At 39.2% G+C, this 22815-nt stretch overlaps 1 protein-coding gene across 1 annotated transcript in view; it reads right to left on the reverse strand.

The window, feature by feature from the left end:
- itgbl1 (integrin, beta-like 1) overlaps positions 1-22815 on the reverse strand; it is a 55932-nt gene that overhangs the window by 14301 nt on the left and 18816 nt on the right. The window contains exons 6-8 of the mRNA XM_072396597.1: positions 20048-20188; positions 19246-19392; positions 8466-8582 (exon numbers count right to left, since the gene is read on the reverse strand). Coding sequence (XP_072252698.1) covers positions 8466-8582; positions 19246-19392; positions 20048-20188 — 405 coding nt within the window. The remainder of the gene's footprint in view (positions 1-8465; positions 8583-19245; positions 19393-20047; positions 20189-22815) is intronic.

Genomic DNA, 22815 nt, shown 5'->3' on the forward strand with positions numbered 1-22815 from the left:
TTATAATTATCATATTGATACATTTTGTCTTACAGAAACCTGGCTGCAGCAGGAGTAGCATGTTAGCATGAATGAATCAACTCCTTCTGACTATTTAAATGTTCACGTTCCTCGAACCACAGGCAGAGGAGGAGTGGCAGCTATCTTCAGATCAGGGTTACTAATCAGTCCTAGACCCAAGATTAGTTTTAGCTCTTTTGAATCTCTGATTTTCAGTTTTTCCCACCCAAAGTGGAAATCACAAAAACCTCTTGTGTTTGTTGTTGTGTTGTCGTCCACCTGGCCCTTATTCTGAGTTTCTGTCTGAATTCTCAGAGTTTTTATCTCAGTTAGTGCTGAGTACAGATAAAGTCATTGTAGTGGGTGACTTTAATATTCATGTAGATGTTGAAAATGACAGCCTAAAATTAACTTTAATTCTATAATAGACTCTATTGGATTTTCTCAAAGTGTTCACAGACCTACTCACTGCCTTAATCATACCCTTGACCTTGTGCTGACTTATGGCATTGAGAGTGAACAGTTAACCCTCAAAACCCTGTCTTGTCTGACCATTTTTTGATAACTTTTGAATTTACATTACTTGACTATACAGCATCTGAGAAGAATTTTACATATAGAAGGTGCCTGTCAGAGAATGCTGTAACCAGTTTTAAAGAGTTGATTTCATCATCCTTTTCTTCACTGCCATGTGCAGATATGACAGAGGACGGCTACCTAAATTTTACTCCAGCAGAACTTGACTCTCTTGTTGACAGCACTATATTTTCAATGCGTACAACACTGGACAATGTTGCCCCTCTGACAAGGAAGGTAATCCGTCAGAAGAGGTTGGCTCCTTGGTATTATTCCCGGCTGCGTGCATTAAAGCTGACTGCAAGAAAACTGGAGAGACAGTGACTTTCCTCTAATTTAGAAGAGTCTCAATTAGTCTGGTAAGATAGTTTAATAACGTATAAGAAAGCCCTTCGTTCTGCTTATTATTTATCATTGATAGAAGAGAATAAGAATAATCCCAGGTTTCTCTTCAGCACTGTTGTCTGACTGACAAAGAGTCCGAGCTCTGTTGAGCCATGTATTCCTATAACTCTCAGCAGTGATGATTTCATGAGATTCTTTATCAATAAAATTGTTTCTATCAGAGAGAAGAATGATGGAATCCTTCCCACTATTATCACTGATGTAGCATCAAGTGCAGCAGCTTTAGAAGTATCTTTCGAACCTGATTTGTATTTAGACGGCTTCTGCCCAGTTGATCTCTCTGAGCTAACAACAGCAATAGTCTCTTCCAAACCATCAACTTGTATTTTAGACCCAATTCCAACCAGACTGTTCAAGGAGGTTTTCCCTTTAATTGACACTTACATATTGTATTTGATCAATCTGTCTTTGTTGACAGGATATGTACCTCAGACTTTTAAGGTTGCTGTAATTAAACCTTTACTTAGAAAACCCTATCCTTGATTCAGAAGTCTTGGCTAATTATCAACCTATATCCAATCTCCCTTGTTTGTCTAAAGTTCTTGAAAAAATAGTTGCAGCTCAACTTTGTGATCATTTACATATAAATAATCTGTTTGAAGAGTTTCAGTCAGGATTCAGAGTGCATCATAGCACAGAAACAGCACTGGTGAAAATTCCCTTGTGCTTGTCCTGTTGGACAAGCACAAGGGAATTTTCCTTGCGCTTTTTTGCTGCATTTGATACGATCGATCACAGCATTCTGTTACAGAGACTTGAACATGTTATTGGAATTAAAGGAACTGCATTAGGTTGGTTTAAGTCATATTTATCTGATAGATTCCAGTTTGTTCTTGTAAATGAAAAATCTTCCTCACACACCAGAGTAAGTCATGGAGTTCCTCAGGGTTATGTGCTTGGACCGATTGTTTTTATTTTATACATGTTTCCATTAAGTAACATTATTAGACAGCATGGCATAAATTTCCATTGCTACGCTGATGATACTCAGCTGTACTTATCTATGAAACCAGATTAAACCAATAGGTTGGTCAGACTACAAGCATGTCTTAAAGACATAAAGACCTAGATGACTCAGAACTGTCTGCTTCTAAATTCAGACAAAACTGAAGTTGTTCTCTTTGGACCTGAGCGCTTCAGGGAGAAATTGTCTAGTTAAATAGTTACTCTAGATGGTATTTCCTTGGCTTCTAGTTCTACAGTGAGGAAGCTTGGAGTTATTTTTGACCAGAATTTATCATTTGACGCACATATAAAACTGGTTTCTAGGACTGCCTTCTTTCACCTTCGTAATATTGCCAAAATCAGGAACATCCTGTCTCAGGGTGATGCAGAGAAGCTAGTCCATGCATTTGTTACTTCAAGATTGGACTACTGTAATTCCTTATTATTGGGCTGTCCCACATATTCTCTGAAAAGCCTCCAGCTGATCTAACAGGAGAGATCATGTTTCTCCAGTTTTAGCTTCTCTTCATTAGCTCCCTGTTAAAGTCAGAATAGAATTTAAGATTCTTCTCCTCACATATAAAGCTCTTAATGACCGAGCTCCATCATATCTTAAAGATCTCATTGTAAGATATTTTCCAAACAAAGAGAGTACTTTGCTCCCAAACAGCAGGTTTACTTGTTGTTCCCACAGTTTCTAAAAGTAGAATGGGAGGCAGAGCCTTCAGTTATCAGGTCCCTCTCTTGTAGAATAAGCTGCCAGTAAATGTCCGGGAAGCAGACACCCTTTCCACTTTTAAGATTAGGCTTAAAACTTTCCTTTTTGATGAAGCTTATAGTAAGGGATGGCTAAGGTGATCCTGAAAGATCCCATAGTTGAGCTGCTATAGGCTTAGACTGCTCGGGGGCCTCATCTGTCACACCTTTCCCCACTTTGCTCTCTTTTCCCTGTTTAATTTCTCAAATGATATTATGTACATGTGACATTATTGTGGTTATAAACTTGTGTTGCCCTGTTCCAACAGGTGTCCTTTGAATGGTGTCATAGTGTTTTTTCCCCCTCTTTTCTGTCTTCTCAAACCCCAGCTAGTCGAGGCGGATGGCCACCCTTCCTGAGTCTGGTTCTGCCAGAGATTTCTTCCTGTTAAAAGGGAATCGTTCCTTTCCACAGTCGCCACAGGCACGCTCAGGATGGGAGATTTGACTGAAGACGGTCCAATCTGTTGGTTTTCTTAGCTAGGATATTGTTTTTGAATTGGCTCTATATGAATGTATTGGATTATTTTGAAATTAATTAATTGGATTTCATTGGATTATGATTACAATGAATTGAATTCCAATTGGCTTGAATTGGACTATATTATTTAAGTGCCTTGAGATGACAACTGTTGTAATTTGGTGCTATATAAACAAAACTGAATTGAATTCAATTGAGTAGAATATCCCTTAGCTATATTATAGCAGTTTTAATGACTTGTTTTTAACTCTAGGTTTTAAGAGCATCTGGTAAATGCATTTAATTTTTGGATGGAACACAGTTCCTGTTCCAAGTTAAATTTCAAGTTACTAATTTCTTATCACCTTTTAATTAAGGAATATTCCCAGGTTGTTGGTCTTAACTTTTGACTCCCCTCAATCTGGCGTTGTAGGCAGGATGTACCTGTCAAGAAGTGGTGACGTGTTCCATTCATCTTTGCATGTATTTATGTTCACTGTTTGTATTGTTTTATGCTTTTTATTTTGTATTTTGATATCATGGCAAAGCAGCTATTTCTTGTGGGCCTTTGAGTTCTGGTTGTAATTATGGAGGAGGAACTGCAAGAATAGAGGGATTTGGTTGCCAATTGAAAGCAGACAACTAGCAGCTGCAACAGGAATGGAACCCTGTCTCTTCCGCCCATGGTGATGTACTTGCAACCTCCTCTGCATCACCCCCTGTTTCTATTGCTAGTCTCCCTTCAATAAAGAGATTAGTTTTTTGTGCTTTGTGATAGGAAATGTTTAGGAGAAGGTCTGGCATACGTTTGTCTGAGTGGATTGAGGAGGTACAAGTGTGCATGAGAGCGTGGTCGTCTACATCTGATCAGGCAATTTTCCTGTTTGATCATTTAGAAGGTGAGGCATAGGAGGAGATAAAATATTGCCCTGCCGCTGACCAAGAAGAGCCATCTGAGGTGATGGCTATTTTGCAGGAGCTATATGGGTGTTCTGAGTCTTACGTCACATTGCAGGAGGCCTTTTTCTCCAGGAGACCAAGAGTTTTCCCTGGCTTTAATGAGCCTTATGAAGAAAGTACAACTATGTGCACCCAGTGATACTTTGTTGAGGGATCAGTTTGTAGAAGAGGTTTTTGATAGCAATCAAGTGGGAACGTGAGGGTTTGCCTGGAAGCGTGAGACGTCGAGCTAATTCTATTCCTTTAACATTTAGCATTTAGTGTGGGACACGGGGAGTCTCCCAAGGTGTTCACACTGCTCAAGTGTCTGAAATGGGTGAGACGAAGGAACTGTTAAGATGACAGCAAGAGCAGCTCGATCAGCTTACTGAAAGCATACATTTTTGCAAAGCTCACACCTGCGTGGATACCCCCATAGTCCTCCTTGGAGTGGCCCTTTAATATGTAGCCTGGTCATTTGGCCAGGGAGTGTGATGGGACACACGTTCCTTCTCGCCCTCATTCCACATCTGAGGCTTCTTTACAACTTGGCAGACAGTCTAAGTCCTGATTGGAAAACTAGTGCCCACTGAATTGCGGCTGGCTTGGGAATCCCTTCCAGTTCTCTGGGGGATGCTTCTAAGTTAATTTATTCTTGTCGACATTTAAACATAGACACGGGAGGGATTAACGTCCCTTGCCTGGTTGGCACAAGGGGCAATGGTGTCAACTATCATGGACAGCTTCTTTGACAAGCATTTTGAGCCATGGGGCTCTGAGCGTTTGTGGTCTTCTCACTGGCTACACCTGAGAGCAATTAATGGTTTATCTATTTCCCACATTGGTTAGATGGAGCTTGGTGTTGAGCTCTGTGGTAAGCTGATTCCCCAGTGTGGCATTTTGGTCATCAAAGATCCCCCTAGTGATATCCCTCCTAAGGTTCCTGGTGTCTTGGGGATGAATGTAATTGAGAAATGTTATACAGCGCTTTTTGGGCAATATTGATGAAAGTAGTGGCTGCTACCTGCTCTTAACAGTTCTCAAGAAGGACAGTGTTGTACTTATGACATTTTGGCGATTGACTTTACCTAATTGGAACCAGCCAATAATGGGCTGGAAAATGTTCTTGTTATGACAGACGTTTTCATAATGATCAATGATTGACATGCCCATGTCCTGGAAACGGAGTGGTTTTGTAAGTTTGGTGTCCCTGCTTGTACATGTGCAGACCAGAGCCAAAATGTTGAAAGTTCTTTTATCCAGCAACTCTGTGCTCTATATGGTACTGAGAAAGTGCCGGACCACAACGTACCATCCAGCTGGCAATAGTCAGTGCGAACGTTTCAATCAAACCCCTCAAAACTTGTTGTGATCTTTGACTATCACTCATAAAAGAGGTTGGAGTTCTTGTTTGCCACAGGTTTTGTACTGCTACAATACCACTCGCCATCAGTCGACTGGTGAGTCTCCCTTATTCCTTATGTTTGGACATCAACCAAGACTACCTATTGACTTTCTGCTGGGTAGAGTGCAGAATCCTGTTGGTGGAAGTGTTCATGATTGGATAAAGGAGCATCAAGCTTGCCTCAAGTTGGCATTTGAAGGAGCCAGAGAGCAGTTACAAACTACTGCAGACTGCAGAAAGAGGAATCGTGATTTGGATGTCCGAGATGCACCGCTGGCAGAGGGTCAATTGGTACTTCCTCATGACTGTAGCATAAGAGGGCATCGCAAGATCCAAGACATATGGGGCCCTGTCTTGTATAAAGTTCTAAAGCCCCCCCCTCAAAAAAAAAAAAAAGTGGTGCTGTTTAAACCATTGCGCCAGTGGATGATCCATTAAAACCCAGCAAGTTCATCATCCTCATAAAAGGCTGCCATTGGCATGGATCCCCCTGGTTGTGCTCTTGTATGTAGCCCCCCCAAGTCTTAATGTCAGACAATGCAGACATGGCAGTGCGTTAGACCACACGATCAACTGCTGGTCAGTATTTAAATATCAGTCGTCTCCCAAGGCCTGTGAGGAGACTAGAACAGGGGACTTCTGCCTCTTCTATATCACACTCTGTGCATGCTCTTTTGGAGTTAGTTTCCAACCCTAGAGTCAAGTGGTTTAGTTGTCAGGGCGACGATGCAAAAAGGGGGGGGTTGGGGTAGATTGTGGCAGGAAATGTATTTTAAGTTTCCCGATTGCTGCAGTTTCTAGCCAATTGGGTATCTGCTTGCAGTATATAAATGCTAGATGGCAGGTTGCATATCTGTCATACTTTGAGCTCTCCTCTGGTGTTGAGTGCACACGTGTGTTTATAACCATAAAGTTACCATGTTACAACCATAAAGTTTTTGAGCCTTAACCCGCATATATCATCAAGTTGATTAGCATTTCCATCTCTATCAGTTGTTCCATAGAAAGTGAATAAGGCTTCATTCACAGACTACATATAAAAGATCAATAAGGCCACCATTATGTCACTATTCGGTTTTGGAGCATCATTTTTAGGTCTTCAGTTTGTTATATGGGGCAGCACTTGGGTTTTTTGTTACTGAAGTAAATTACCTAAAGTAGTGGTTCCCAACTGGTGGGTTGCGACCCAAAAGTGGGTAGCAGACCCATTTTCAATGGGTCGCCAGACTCTGACTGGGAAAAAAAGTTCAGACAAATAACCATGCTTTCATTTTGAAGGGCTCAGAATGCATGCTATTCACACTCCTTTTTAGTTTGTTTGTTTGTTTGTTTTATTTTTCAAATAGTTATTAATGGTTTTTTATATAAACATTCTCACGGACCCTTTATTTGAATCTTGGCATTTTAAATATGAGGGTAAGTGGGGATTTTTAAAGCAAACTTACATGATCTTTTGATAAGCTGCAGTTTTTAATGCTTCTGTGCCAACCTTATTACCACTCCCGGGCACTTAAGAATTTGTCCACAGGCCTTAATTCTAGTGAGTGAAGCAGAGATTTTGGTTGTTCTCTCCCTTTGTTATTTTTGTTTTGAGAAAACCCTCAAGAGCCAAGTCTTGACTAAACTGACTGACAAGCTTGTTAACACAAAAGGACTGAATTATATGCACTTGTCTCTTCTCAGTTGTCAGCAGTGAGGTCCAAACATCCAGGGGCACTGACAGCACAGTACCTTGAAGAGTTTCCTATACCCCTCACCATAAAGCTTCCTTCTTTTGATCTCTACCTGCCACTTTGAATGTCTTTTTTAGAGAGCCTCTCAACATTTCTCGACACCCAATAACTTCCACAAGCATGAGTATATAGTTGTCAGCCTCACAGCAGGTATGCATCGTTGCACAGTACGTGTTTGTGTGTGTAACTGTGTCAGTGTTTGGTGCTCAAACAGGCTGTCCCCAGAAGCCTCATGAAGGATTGTCTCTGGACAGCCAAGCACACAAATGAGAGCCAGCAATCCATTCATATAAATAATGAACTCCACTTGAAAGAGAAGTTTACCCTCAGACGTCGCAATGCACCACTTATTTAATAGACAGCAGATACCTTTTATATAATCATCAAAGAACACTGTCTCAAAGCAAGGCAAGAAAAAGTTAAATAATGTAAATCGTTGTAAAAAGGGTGATTTGATCTTATTTTCGTATTGTTTTTCTAACTAGTAGGAAAGCACTTCCACATTCATATTTCTATGGCAATGGATTGGCAAATAACATGGTCATTTAAAAAGAAATTCAAATGTTCGATGCACACACGCACTCTTGTTTGCGAAGTAAGGAATGCTGTCATGTTAACTACATACATTTTTTACATAAAATGTTAACAAAACAAAAACATTAAAAGTGTTAGCATGTTGAGTATATCCAGAAGATACTATGTGTCCCATACACTGAAATCAAACAGAAAAAAGCTCAGTAATAGTCATTTTTAATTCAGATCTATAAAAATCCATTATTGGTTCTCTGATTCCCTGTGTTCTTTCTCGCTTTTTAGCAGCTGCAGTGTATGATGTGAAGTATAAATTTCAGTTGATCCTTTATTTCATTTTCAGCCTGTCCCCTAATCACTCAAATTAATATCACAAAGTACCTAAGACTTTTCAGAGGATTTGAGCTATTTCTTAATTTCTTGCACAATAAGCTCAAATGTTTTGAGTATTTATTCTTTAAAGCAATACTGCACAGAAGTGTACTCATATATATTGTATACACTGCCTGTACAAATTCAGATGTGTTATCTAGTTTTAGATGTATTATTTTTAAATTACAGCTCTACTTCACTACAGAGCAGCTTCAACAGTGATGAGTTCAATCACAGACCTGCTCTCTGTAGATCGTAGATTCAAGTTCCTGTTACTGGCACAATCTTGAATGGACACAATGATTTGTTGTTTGCTTGTATGTCTGTTTTTTTGCGCTCTTACCTCCACAGACCTCTCCACTAATGTCCTCACACTGGCGGTCATCGCACTCACAGTTTTTGCCATGAACACGGCTGTCCCCAGGTGGATGGCAAGTACATTGTCCACACTGGCACTGACCTAGAAAAACAAAGAGGTTTTTTAAACACATCTGAGCAGTATGTCATAGCTGAGTTGTTTTACTGCTGGGGTGATCTTTCCGAAAGTGTCTCTTATCATCTGTAATTTTGAAATGTTCTATTCAAATTGTAATTTAGAAGCCTAGTTTTCACACTAGAAAAGTAAAAGAAACTGGAACTACACTCATTCTGGCTGACAACATTTACAAAATCACAAATGGAAATCACTCGCTCCAATAAACACACTTATGGGCAGCACAGCTACTCGTGCTCACACCTCAAGATGTTGCTTTCCCACTTGAATCAGTCAGTGAAGAACGTCTCTGGGGATGTTACCGAGTGAGCATACTGGCTGATAGTGAAGCTCATTAGAAAAGGATGATCTATTCTGAACCATTATAGTTTTACAGCATACCTACTCACTGACCATTTTACCAGATGACTAATGTTCATATTAATTTTGGGAACTTTGGGAATTGGTTTTAGTGCAGGTCACATACAGACACTGTATCAGCAGACACAGGGAAAATGTTCTGTTCCCTTTCTAAGTATTTACCAATGCAGGATAAAGTTTGTAACACTTAATCATTTCTAGATATTCTGCAATGATTACTTATTTTAGGTCTGATTGTTAAACTGAGTAAAAATTCAAGAAAATTCTTAGTGTTTGTGTGTAACTGTATCTCCCAGTGGTAAATACTACTGCAAAGAGGATGAGATTGGAAGAATACGCTGCAGAGGTGATCCTTTTTATAAATGAAAACATGTAAAGTCTCCCAACTTTCTTTTTTGAATAAAGATTGGCTAGCATGAATCATGCCATGAAAATAACAATTTTCACTGGAGTAGAAAATGCAAAAAAAATTATTTCTAAAGCACTAGATGCTCCCACAGAAATCCCATGCCCATGTAGTTATCAACTAATTTTACTTTATATGCGCTTCCATTAGGTAACATTATTAGACAGCATGGCATAAATGTCCATTGCTTTGCTGATGATACTCAGCTGTACTTATCTATGAAACCAGATTAAACCAATAGGTTCTGATAAACTGCAGGTTTACTTGTTGTTCCCAGAGTTTCTAAATGTCCGGGAAGCAGACACCCTTTCCTCTTTTAAGATTAGGCTTAAAACTTTCCTTTTTGACAAAGCTTATAGTTAGGGATGGCTCAGGTGATCCTGAAACATCCCATAGTTAAACTGCTATAGGCTTAGACTGCTGGGTGACCTCATCTGTCACACCTTTCCTCACTTTGCTCTCTTTTTCCCTCTGTTTAATTTCTCAAATTATATTATGTACATGTGACATTATTGTGGTTATTAACTTGTTTTTCCCTGTTTCAACAGGTATCCTTTGAATGGTGTTATGATGTTTTTCCCCCCTCTTTTCCCTCTTTTCTGTCTTCTCAAACTCCAGCTGGTCGAGGCAGATGGCCACCCTTCCTGAGTCTGGTTCTGCCAGAGGTTTCTTCCTGTTAAAAGGGAGTCGTTCCTTTCCACAGTCGCCACAGGCACGCTCAGGACGGGAGATTTGACTGAAGACAAGTTTCTTTGCTGTTGGTTTCCTTAGCTAGGATATTGATTTGTTTTTTTTAATATCTAGATGATTACAATGAATTGAATTCCAATTGGCTTGAATTGGACTAGATTATTTAAGTGCCTTGAGATGACAATTGTTGTAATTTGGCGCTATATAAATAAAACTGAATTGAATTTAATAGAATAAATGATGAATGTTGTTGGGGACCTGCCCAACTGAAGTCATTCATCTGTGGAGGAAACTGGGTTTTACTCTGAAAGTCCTTGGCTTCCTTTCCAGGTAGCCACTGCCCCTGACCAAGTCAGTAAAAACCCTTGCTTGCCCACTTTCTTCCCTGCCAGATCTCTGAGGAGAAAGGTGACACACTCTGTCTTCTTGCCAAACCTCTGAGGACAGAAGTCTCCCGGCTCCTTCTCCTGCAGCCCTATCCCTTCCCTCCATGGGGTGGACAACAAAGGCTTGCTAATCTCATCTTAATTTGCTCTCACAGCGTACAGGATCCAGGCCTTCTACTGGCCAGATCCTTCTCTGTCTCTCTCTTGCAGCACACAAAGCTTGTAAGGACCCCATTTTCAACTGACCAAACCAAGGTCAGTGTACAGCTGACAGTTTGGGTTAAACTTTCCCATTGTTATAGCTTCTCTGGCTAACACATGACTTACAGAACACATAGTGAGGGCACACAGCTGCCATTGTGTGCCCTCACTATCACATGGTCACAGCTGCCATTGTGTGCCCTCACTATCACATGGTCACGGCTGCCATTGTGTGCCCTCACCACCACATGGTCACGGCTGCCATTGTGTGCCCTCACTATCACATGGTCACGGCTGCCATTGTGTGCCCTCACCACCACATGGTCACGGCTGCCATTGTGTGCCCTCACCATCACAAGGTCACGGCTGCCTTTGTGGGCACTCACTATCACATGGTCACGGTTGCCATTGTGTGCCCTCACCACCACATGGCCACGGCTGCCATTGTGTGCCCTCACTATCACATGGTCACAGCTGCCATTGTGTGCCCTCACTATCACATGGTCACAGCTGCCATTGTGTGCCCTTACCATCACATGGTCATGGCTGCCATTGTGTGCCCTCACCATCACATGATCACGGCTGCCACTTTGTCTCCGTGTCCTCCCCTCTTCTCCAATATACACACACACATAGGATTATCTTAGTAGTCAAAAGTGTTTATTAATGAAAGTGTCATTAATTTAATCATTGTGTCAATTTTTATAAATTCTACTATACTATTTTAAAAGAAGTTGTTTTGTGGTCATTGTTTATGTTTCACTGTGAGAACTGCTGGTGGCAAGTTTCAGTACTCAGATTCATAGCCTTAATATATGCTCCGTGTGTCATCTCTGTCCCAGACTGACACACATAAGCTGAACATATTTTGAGACTACTTTTAGTTATTAGCTTCTGATAATGGTCAGTGATGCCCCAATGGTAGTAAATTTCATTAATAATTTTACTGAATATTAACTGTCCTTGGACACATCTTAACACTTGCTAATAACTTATCCAGCTCCTGAATGATCCCCAAGCTGTCTTTACTTTTTCAGTTTGCACTGCGTTCCAAATTATTATGCAAATTGTATTTAAGTGTCATAAAGATTCCATTTTTTGTTTTTACATTAAACTCATGGATGGTATTGTGTCTCGGAGCTCTTTGACTCACTGAAATCAATCTCAGACACCTGTGATAGTTAGTTTGCCAGGTGATCCCAATTAAAGGAAAAACTACTGAAGAAGGACGTTCAACTTTATTAAGCAGACCACCGTTTTCAAGCAAGATGGGAAAGAAAAAGTATTTCTCTGCTGCTGAAAAGTGTGAAATAGTTGAATGTCTTGGACAAGGTAAGAAAACCTTAGATATTTCACAAAAACCTAAGTGTGATCATCGTACTGTAAAAAGATTTGTGGCTGACTCCGTCCACACGCGGGTTTGTGCAGATAAAGGTATAATGAGGAAGGTTTCTGCCAGACAAATACATCAGATTAAGAGAAAAGCTGCTAAAATGCCATTACAAAGCAGTAAACAGGTATTTGGAACTACTGGTGCCTCTAGAGGATGTAGGATCCTCCACAGGCTTGCAATTATGCATAAACTTTCTATTCGGCCACCCCTAACCAATGCTCACAAGCAGAAATGGCTGCAGTGGGCCCAGAAATACATGAAGACTAATTTTCTAACAGACTTGTTCACTGATGAGTGACGTACAGTCCTGGATGGTCCAGATGGATGGAGTAGTGGATGGTTGATGGACAACCACCATCTTCCAACAACACTGCGACGTTAGCAAGGAGGTGTCAGAGTCATGTTTTGGGCTGGATTCATGGGGAGAGAGCTGGTCGCTCCTTTTAGGCTCTCTGAAGGTGTCAAAATTACCTCTGGTTTAAATATTTATTAATACCACTTTCTCCTATGATACAAAAAGAAGAACCATGGTTTCCATAACAAAATCATCTTCATGCATGACAATGCACCATGTTATGCTGCAAGGTATACCGCTGCATCACTGGGTGCTATATAAGCAGCCAAGTCCATATCTCCTCTTGGGCATAAGAGGAGAGAAACTCATGGTGTGGCCCCCATCCTACCCTGACCTCAACCCTATTGAGAACCTTTGGAGCATCCTCAAGCAAAAGATGTATGAGGGTGGCAGGCAGTTCACATCCAAACAGCAGCTCTGGGAGGCTATTCTGACATCCTGCAAAAAAAGTCAAGCAGAAAAACTCCCAAAACTCATAATTTCAATGGATGCAGGAACTGTGTAGCTGTTGTCAAATAAGGGGTCCTATGTTCAAATGTAACTTGAGCTGTTAAGATGTTTTTGATTGAAATAGTTTTTGATTTCAGTAAATACGACCTCCTAATGTTACTACTTCAACAAGTGATCATTTTCAATTCACAACTTGTAAAATGTTTTGAAACTGTTATGCATAATAATTTGGAACAGTGCATTTTATGCTTTTTATTTTATAAATAAATACTATAATCATTGGGAGATTTGTTCAATAACATTCAAATTATACTCCAACAACTGATGACTTGAAAATTATGCTGACTGTCATTTGCATGGACTATTTAGCTAAATCAGAGAAAAATATGATTTGCATAACATTTGGAACGCAGTGTAAGATGTTCACTTGAGGGGAAACCCTGTGTCTTAACTGAAGAAGACTTTCAGTTGAGAGATTAAATATTCTCGAGAACCAAAAAGAGTGGTCAAGTTCCCCTCTATTCAATCTTTTAGGATTATCAAAACCAGGATGACTGAGAATCTACACCCGAGCCATTTGGTTGAGTTTAAGAATGTTTCAATGATGCAGAGATATGCAGTTCAGTTTAAGAAAACACAACACCTTGTCTGATACGTGTCTGCTCCATGCTTAACCAACTAAAATGAAAGATATAACTACAGTTGTTCACCTTCCAAACACCCAGAGGTGATTCATGTAAGCTGGCCTCTAAGGAAATTAATTCCAACCCATGCTCTTTTCCCCCATTCTCCTATGAGCATGATAAAGTCTTATTTTTTTTACACTCATTATTCTCTTTGAGTAGTTTCCCTGTATGTTGCCTTTTGTTTTTAATGCCACTCAGTAACACCTGAAACATATCCATGATGTCTATTTGCCTGGCTTTATATTCTGATGACTCACTGAGTGAATTTAGTGGCAATAAATGGTGCAGAACATGAATTTACTAGACAGCTACTCGACTGAAACCATCATCCAATGCATTGTGCATGTCATATCACTGTCACTTTTTACGACCACGCAATCAAACACGCACGCGCACACACACATAAAAGACTTGCAGCAATATCTCTTCCTGCTTCACACAGAGCTTACCATAGTCTGCTCTGAGGACTCGGTTACCCTTGCAAATGGTGATGTCATAACACCCCTGCCATATCGGTTATCTTTGCAGTCGTCAAACTGTCCACATCAGTCTGTTTTTGAGTGTTTAATTTGCCATGTTGTCTTTAGAGAACACCTTAATGTGTCACGATTTACGTTCTGTTTCATGTCTTGTCTCGTCATGTCCTGTTTTATTTTGAAATACTAACTTTCCCCTCTCGTTCCAGGTATCAGCTCTTGTGTCTGATTGTCTTCCCTGATTCCCAAGTGTTTCCACATGTCCCCCTTGGTCCCTCATGTTCTCAAATAGTCTGCGTCTCCCTTTGTCCTGTCCCGGTATGTTGCGTCCTGTTACGACCTCCATCACTCGCATCCTGCATCACAGTCATGCAGTCGAGCGACTCTCCTGCAGAGCGTATTTATTTGTAAGTTATCCAAAGTCATAGTTTATGTATTTATTAACTCATGGTAAGTTTCATAGCTCTGTTCTGTCCCTCCCGTTTTTTTGGGGTTTTTTTGGTTTGTTTTTTGAGAGTTTTGATTTGTAATGTTTCATAGTTCCTCCCCTAGTGGAGCGTTTTTTGTTGTTGTGTTCATTAAGACCTTTTGTGCCGCCGTTAAAGGCGAGCTTTAAGTTAATAGTTAACGTTTCATAGTTAATTTTATATATATATATTTTTTTTTTTTAAGAGTTATTGTTTAAATCCGCCTCAATAGGAGAGCGTGACATTGTTTTGTTATCATTCATAGCTTTTCTGTTTTCCTCCTAGAGTGGAGAGGTTTTTTGTTCATGTTAAATTTCATAGCTGCACTCGTCCTCAGCCATATTTACTGAGGTGAGCGCTTTTTCACAGCCCTGTTCATTTGCTCTGTGAGGAGATCCTCATCCTGCCTTGTCTTGCTGTGCTTTGTTTATATAATAAACCTCGTTGAATCTGAGCCGACCCTGCACTTGTGTCCCGAGGCCATGACATAATGACAACGTTACACCAGTAGACACCAGCTTGAGCCATAGTTCTTAAAAGTAAGCAGAAAGCTACGCACAAAACAAAGCAGATCAGACGGCTGCAAACAAGGTTTTGCAATTTTACTAAGCAGAGGTGAAAGCTTAGTCATGCTGTAAAAGGGCTCGAGTAGGATGTGTACATTAATTGCATTAAATGAATTCAAAGGCATGTAATCAAGTGTTAAGATGGTGATTATTCATGTCAACTCCTCTCCTTCCTTAAAATTTGCAGGGACTGGAGGAATATCCAAGTTGGCCTCTTACTGGGGAAAAATGATCTTTCAAGAATTCTGAATCAACCCTCCTAAATATGACTGTACAGCGGTTCTCACTGTTGTTGTTTTTTTGTTTTTCTCTACAGTGTTCACAAAATCCATTTCTGAGGAAAATTCTAAATCCTAATCAAGCAAGTTTACATGTGTAAATGGATGAAATGACACATTTTTGGGAAGCAAGTTGTCTTGACTGTTATTACTAAATTAAGTGTCAGCTTCCAAATATTTCCATTCACATGAAATCTTACTGTAAATGCATTTTGTTGGTTTTCCTGCTGTACATTCACTTACAAGAGCTTTGAGTGTTGAAAAAACACTCGCACTATATAAACTATACATACTTTTGCTGAGCCTTATATATGTGCAGTGGTGATAGATGATCAAGCAAAACTTGGCATAGAGAAGCCATGAAATGGTGTTTTTATGTGCATTTACATGTTAGTTTAAGTCTTTTCAAAAGGAAACTGCATAATCCAACCAAAATAAAAGGTTTATATGATTTCGATCGTATTAATATGCGGTTAAACCCAATGAAAAAGCATGGCAAAAGGCCACAATAAGTACCACAATTGTGCTGTGCCAGATCGGCATTAACACAGGAACAGATATAACACTTTTTCCATCACAGAGTTGTGAAACTTAACTAACAAACCAAAGGTGCAAAAAATGCTCTTCATTGCACCTACAAGTGTTCTTCTGTAGTCAGTGCACTGAAACAAAAAAGAGCTTTTACAAATATACATGTATCAAAAGATAGACACTGCACTAAATAAAAGACAGAAATAACTATTAGGTCAGAAATTCTTTTAGAAATCCAGTCCAAAAGACTACAAACAAGCAGCTTTACTAGCATCATCATCACCAATGCTTGCATTGTCCTTTTTTTTTTAACTATTTCACTTTAAATTCTGCAACGGCTGCAACGAGTCCAGCATCACACCAAACATAATAAATTCAGACTAATGATGTGCCATGCTTTGCTCATCCTGCCGTGTGAATGAAAGCTTTCAGTTAGCATCTAAAGTGTAGCATTTACCAGGCAGGATGTATTGAGTATAAGGTGGCTGTAAGAATGCAAGAAAGTAAAAATATCAGTGGGGCAAAGCAACTGATGCAGTGGATTTAAATTCAAAGGTAAATGCTAAAAAAAAAACAATGCAACAAAGTCGTTTGATTGTTAAATGCAGGAGCCACAGAGTTGATGTCTGCCACAAGTCATTGGAGAGCAGAGAGAGGAATCCCAAGAATCAGCAAGAAAAATGTTGAAAGCAGGTGTTTCCTAGAGGAAATACCACAGTGTAAAGAATGTGCTATCCACAAGCATCTTGTCTCCATCTCTGAGGAAGAAAGGCTCTGAAACTGCTATTTGGAATTTCAAGGCTTTTCCGCTCAAGCTGCCATCTGTACCAGCTGCATTCATCCATGCCTAAGTGATTTTCAACGTCTGTCTCTTTCTTTTTCTCTCACTGTCCCTTAAACTTCCAAACTGCTTCCTGACTCTCTCATCTCCCTTTTATTTTTGTTCACATTTTGCAGTTGAAGCTGTGCAATGTAATCATTTGCTTTGAGGTGTTTTGATACAAACATTAAACCAAATATGTACACATATATACATAAAAATATTTTAAACAATCCATGTGCACATTTGCCACATACTCACATTTAAGTATATTTGACATATGTAGTCTGAGTTGATTCCCAGACGGCTTCCCTACACAGTCTGTCACATTTAGACATTTATTACCAGTAACATAAGAGAAGCACAACAAACAGAAGAAGCATTATTGAAATTTTATGATTTGCAGAGTATGCTTTTCATCATTTAATGGACATAAAATGTTGGCTCAGCGAATGTGAGAAATTCTGGTTCTTCCAGTATATTTACCAAATTTAGTCTTAGCCCTCATCTTCGCCATCCTCATATTGCTCAACTATATACAGAAAAACAAGCATTCATTTTCCCATGGCACATAGTAATTTAAAGTTAATTTTGTTGCCACTTTTGGAGATGATTTAAAAGTACTACTGGAGGAATTAAAGTTAATTAACTCTCCCAGCACAAGCTAATCTCTGCTGTGTCATAATGCGAGTGGGAGCACCATGCGTCCTCAACGTTGTTGTGGTATTGGATTCAGGCTGTCAAAATCAAAGTTTGCCTGACACAATTTGTAATGAATAGTTGATGTATTGAAAAGACACTAAATTAGTTTGTTTTTGTCAGTCTGTGCTTTCTGCCATTGCTGCACAGTTGACCTGTGGTGATGTTTACTTTTTTAATGTCTTTATCTCCATGGTAGCAGCATTGCCCTGTGTGGTTTCAGACTCCTGATTTAATCAGCCTCCACGGATGTGAAGGATATCTGTTGCAACATAACAACATCCAATAGTCAACAGTGCGCATATCCTCGCTTTTTATTTGGAACAATATCACAGTTGAAAAGCTGTGGTCTCCCTAGTGACCTCCCCAACAGTCAAATGAAATATAAAATCAATGCTTCACATTAACCCCCGGCAAATCTCGAAGCCTTGAGACTGAGCGGGGTGAGCACTTGTGGTATCACCCACCTCCAACTGCATAATTAAGCTGAATCACTGAGACCAGCAAGCTTTACTGTTCCCTCTCCTGAATTACAGAGACACTGCCAGGTTTTCTACAGAAAAAATACAATAATATTCCGAGCAAAATAAACAGAGGTACAGTGAACAACAGTCAATGCTACACTGTAAATTTGACATATTAAATCTGCTGCTTTGGGTAAAATTCAGGTAGAAGAGACACATCAGAAGACACATGGATGAAGCTCAGCTATCAGACATATATTTTATGAACTGATGGCCTATGCAGGAAGTTTTAGGACATTGGTAAGGTAACTATTGTGCAATGCTAACTTTGTATGAAGAAACAGCAACTTTATGGCAATATATTTCTTGTCTGACAAGACTGATGCTGAAATTATCTGTATCTCATTTCAAATAAATAACTAATCTAAGCGTCATGAACGTGGAACCTTACCCCAGACGATAGCAATTGTTACGCTTTCATCTATCTTTAATGCCTTTAAAGCTGAAAAAAAGTCTGTAGTTTCTGGAAAAGTTCATTTTAGATATATCTAGAAATAAATCTACTTGAACTGTCTGAGTACTAACTTAAGATAAGATTCAAAAGAAGTTTAAGTGTTTCAGGAAGAAGTTGTGCTAAGGTCTGAAGGATCTGAATACTAAGAAATAAATAGCTTATTCCAGTCGTTTATTTATGTAAAATTTATTGAACACTCAGACGATTAAGGAGTATCAAGTGTTAACTGATGAAAAACTTTAAGTGAATCCATCGTTACGCAAGTCCATACCTTAAGAAAATGTGATAGAACACTTATACCTGTTCCCCAGTTTTACCCCACTATCATTCATCAACAAGCTTGATGGTCCAAGACTGAAACAAGTACAACCTGCACTTTTGTTTTTTTTTTAATCTGAATGCAACATATTAATAAGGCCAACATGTAAAGGGTCAAAGAAAGCAAGCTTCCTCTGTTCAGAGGGCCCACTAACAAAGTGTACGACACATGCTAATAAATCTGGATGTATTGACCCACATCCTGTGACTGAAAGAGTTGTTCAGCAAATAGCATACATTCATGCAAGCATAAGGTGTCAACTCTTTCTCACACATAGACATAAACCTGCATTTGCATACTGCATATATGTATGTGGGCAGTGCACAAACCAGACCAAAAAAATGGTCACACATCAGATAGCTTCCGTCCAAACATTCATACAGTGATTATGTGTATTTTGTTCATTAGAGTTGCAATAACAATTGCTGGGCACACCAATTATTTTAAAGCCCTCTTTAACAATGAGTAAAGGAATGTGAAACGGTGGATCTTGTTTTTTTTCTTCACCAAGAGGTGAGAGCTAAATACAGGCTTCATTCAGTAACCACGGCAATGGGAAGACCAGGTACCTCGTCCGAAGCAGGGCAAAGTGGATGTTCCTCTGCATTTCTTCAGACTGCTTTCCGAAGACAGGGAGCAAGTCAGAGGATGCTCACACTTCTTCCCAACCCATCCTTCCTTACAGTCACACCGGCCACAATTACACTGGCCATGGCCTGCCAAGAGGACAGAGGAAGAAGTAGAAGAAGCACAGATTCAAAACAAAGTCAGAATGCAAACAATAGCTGTCACCAGGGATTAATACATCTTACAGGGCAGGGCGTTGGGCTGGTTACAAAGCTGAAAGAGTGACAAAGAGTTGGTGTGACTGCAAGAGGTGGGATGGTGTAAATTATTAAGTTTGATGAATTAATTAACAGTCTCTATCATATTTTATTTAAAAAAAAGGTCATCTCACCCCCCCCCCAAAAAAAAAAAAATTTCTAGTTCTATGGATAATTCACTACAATGAATATTGAGTATTAGCCATTAGCGGCAGAGAGGAAAGTCCCGTCGATGTTTGATAGGTGAAAGGAAATTAACCATTATACTGAGAAACATACTATTATGCATTGAAATTGTAGTACCTACAAATTACAAAACACTATTTAGCCAGTCACTTCTGCAAAGTAACTCCAAAGGTTTCATTTATTTCTTTTTTCACCGAACGTTAGATAAGAATATGAAGCTGTAGCATGAGCAAGCAAGCAGTTGATATTTCAACTGTGTAAAGATTGGTTTATCAGTGATTTGAAAGTCGGTTGTTTAGTTTTTCTTTCACTCCATGAATAAATAAAGACATTTCTTAAAAAAAAGACAACCCTTTTTGACCTGAGCAGAAGTCATCTGTGTAGCGGTCGTATGTTGCATGGCAGTTCCTCTCATCACATTCGCAGGTGTCTCCATGAATGTCTCCCCAGTCGCCAGAAGGATCTACATCATAACAGTTACACTCTCCACACACACAGTTCCCTGTGTACACAAAAACACAAACACTCAGATAAATTGACGTTGATCTCTATAGCACAGTGGCTTGCAATTATATGACGTTTGAAAATAAAATGAAATACCAATTAGCCTTAGTTTTAATGCTCGTTGGATGCAGGTTTAACTAATCACAGATACCAATAACATGGTGTATTTGAAATTATAATTTCAAATTTCACATTATTTACCAGTGTACTGTTTCTAACAACATTCTATGATCATTCTTAAAAAAATTAAAGGGTATGATGATTTGACTGCACCTGATTTATCGTCAGGAAACACGTGCATTATATCACTATTTGTAAAATGCTAACATGTCCTTTTTTATCTTTATCCCTTCATGATGCCATGTCTAACTCGTTAGCTGATTTCGGTGACTTACAGGTATGTTAGAATCTGTTTCTTTTCTTTTTTTGCACATCTTGTTTGAATCAAGGTTATAAAGTCAGATTTTCTGCCACATAGCAATGATATGTAGCAGTGGAACTGCATAATCACTGCAGACAATGAATTGCTCAGTCTCTAATACCTGAATTTATTTGTATTTAATAGATAAATGATATGGTTTGAAAACAAACTTACTATTTCTTATATTATGGCTAAAAAGACTGTGGGGAAGACTCAGGGTTGCGTGATGGCAAGTAGGATGAACTGAAGAGCACTTCTTTATCCATATTTTTTCCCAGTACAGTCCAAATAAATCAGCTAAATAAATCTACATGACAAAATGTTCAAAATTAAGTAAAATTCTAGATATGTTTTTTTGGAATCTTTACATATTGCTTTTTTATTTTATTTTCCTATAGACTTGAACAAAAGCTGCAGAAAACATAAGAAATATTTTTCCTCCTCTCTCTCATTTTTTTTCCTCCATCTATGACAGTCTATCCTCTTTTCATTTGTTTAACACCCTAGCCCAGGCATAAGCTGAGCAGCAGCCAATAGAAATCCCACTTTCTCTTATCAGCAGAGACAGAACATGGGGAACCCCAGGGGAGCAGGCCAGCTGGCAAGCCCGTGGGTTGTGGCTGGCAAACGTCTGGCCCCTAGCTGTACATTCAACCTCCCTCGCCTCCTCGTAACCCTGGATTCCAGAATTAATAGACCCATGAATTTTTCTGTCCCCCTCAAATGTCACAACTGAGCTTCAATGAAGCGGACTGAAACACCTGTAAAATTCAATGTTCATAAAAGTTGTGTTAACAATAAAAATCAAGAGGCCATTAGAGAGCACAATTACTGTTTTGATCAAATTGATGTTTTTCTACAACAGGCAACTCCATCTACACACAAAAGCTTAATCAGCAACCAGCATGAAATGGTTTTGATTAAGAAATAATGCTTAAAGTCATGTATGCATATGTACACGACTGATATGTTTTATTATGTCTAGTTGGAAGACGAGGTGCACCAAACAAACAGAGGGGGATTGACAGTGTGCTGGCATAAAACAGAATTATCTATTTGGTACTACCAGTCAGATCATTCAGTCATTTATCCCAGAGTGTCAGCAGAAGATGAAGGTTACTAATGAGAAAAGGAGAGGAGAGAGGAGACATTTTACAGTCTCATACAAATGACTCCATATCTCTATATTTATACAGGATAATGATTCAAAACCCTGTGTTACGTGATCCTCTTCCTTCATCAAGTGCCTATTATCAGCAGAAATTATTCTACCAGTCTTTTAAAGTAGGATTGATGCAAGGTAAATGATTATATGTTAAACATTAAAGATGAGAATGCTTACATTATAATCAGTACCAAATTGCCAGACTTTTCAGTATTCTTTAACTAATGAGTGGAGCTGACAAAAAAAGATCACATATGTCACAGTTTACAAGACTAGGAGCAAAAGCAAAATACAGTGTTTCTAGCAGTTTTCAACCATGTTGTGTAGCATTTTCCGCTAGCATTTGTTGAAAGAGAACTTTACAAAATGTTAACATAAGAACCACAAGACCAATCTTTTCAAGAGTGTTATTGCAATGATCAAGCTGATCTGATGAGAGAGTTTATAATTGCTCAAAAGGCTCAAAATTGCACCTTGGCTTCATTTTCTGAGCTCATGTTCCTCTGCAGAGACACGCAGCTTAGATGACAAGTTGAATACCTGCCAACCTTACATAATGAAGCTCAGCCACCACTTGCTGCTGCATGATGACATTGTTCACCTGCAGCGTATTGTTACATAACAATGTACACAAGTGACTCACTGCTAATTCAGTGTTGATTAGTTCATGAGGAAGGAGAGGGTTCTTTCAATTATCTACTTTGCACTCACTTCCGATTCTTCACTTTTCTATTTCCCTCTCACTTGCAAAAGGTTGGGTTTGAAGGAAATGAACTAGCCCAGTAATATGATGTACTGGGCACAGTTTTGCACAGTGAATAAACCCTGAATAGTGAATAATCTCTTACATCTGCTGGTGTGGGACTACGCTGTAAAAGGGTTACGGTTAATATACAGGGTTGGGTATTACAAAATACACAGTTAGGGTTAGAAAAGCATTTCTGGTTAGCACTTGCATGTAGTAAGATTCAGTAATATTTGTTGTGATCATGTCATACATAAAACAAAAGCCTACTTTGCCATATCACAGTTCTTCACT

Source organism: Leuresthes tenuis, unplaced genomic scaffold (assembly GCF_036924035.1).
Source record: "Leuresthes tenuis unplaced genomic scaffold, fLeuTen1.0.hap1 SCAF_12, whole genome shotgun sequence".
NCBI lineage: Eukaryota > Metazoa > Chordata > Actinopteri > Atheriniformes > Atherinopsidae > Leuresthes > Leuresthes tenuis.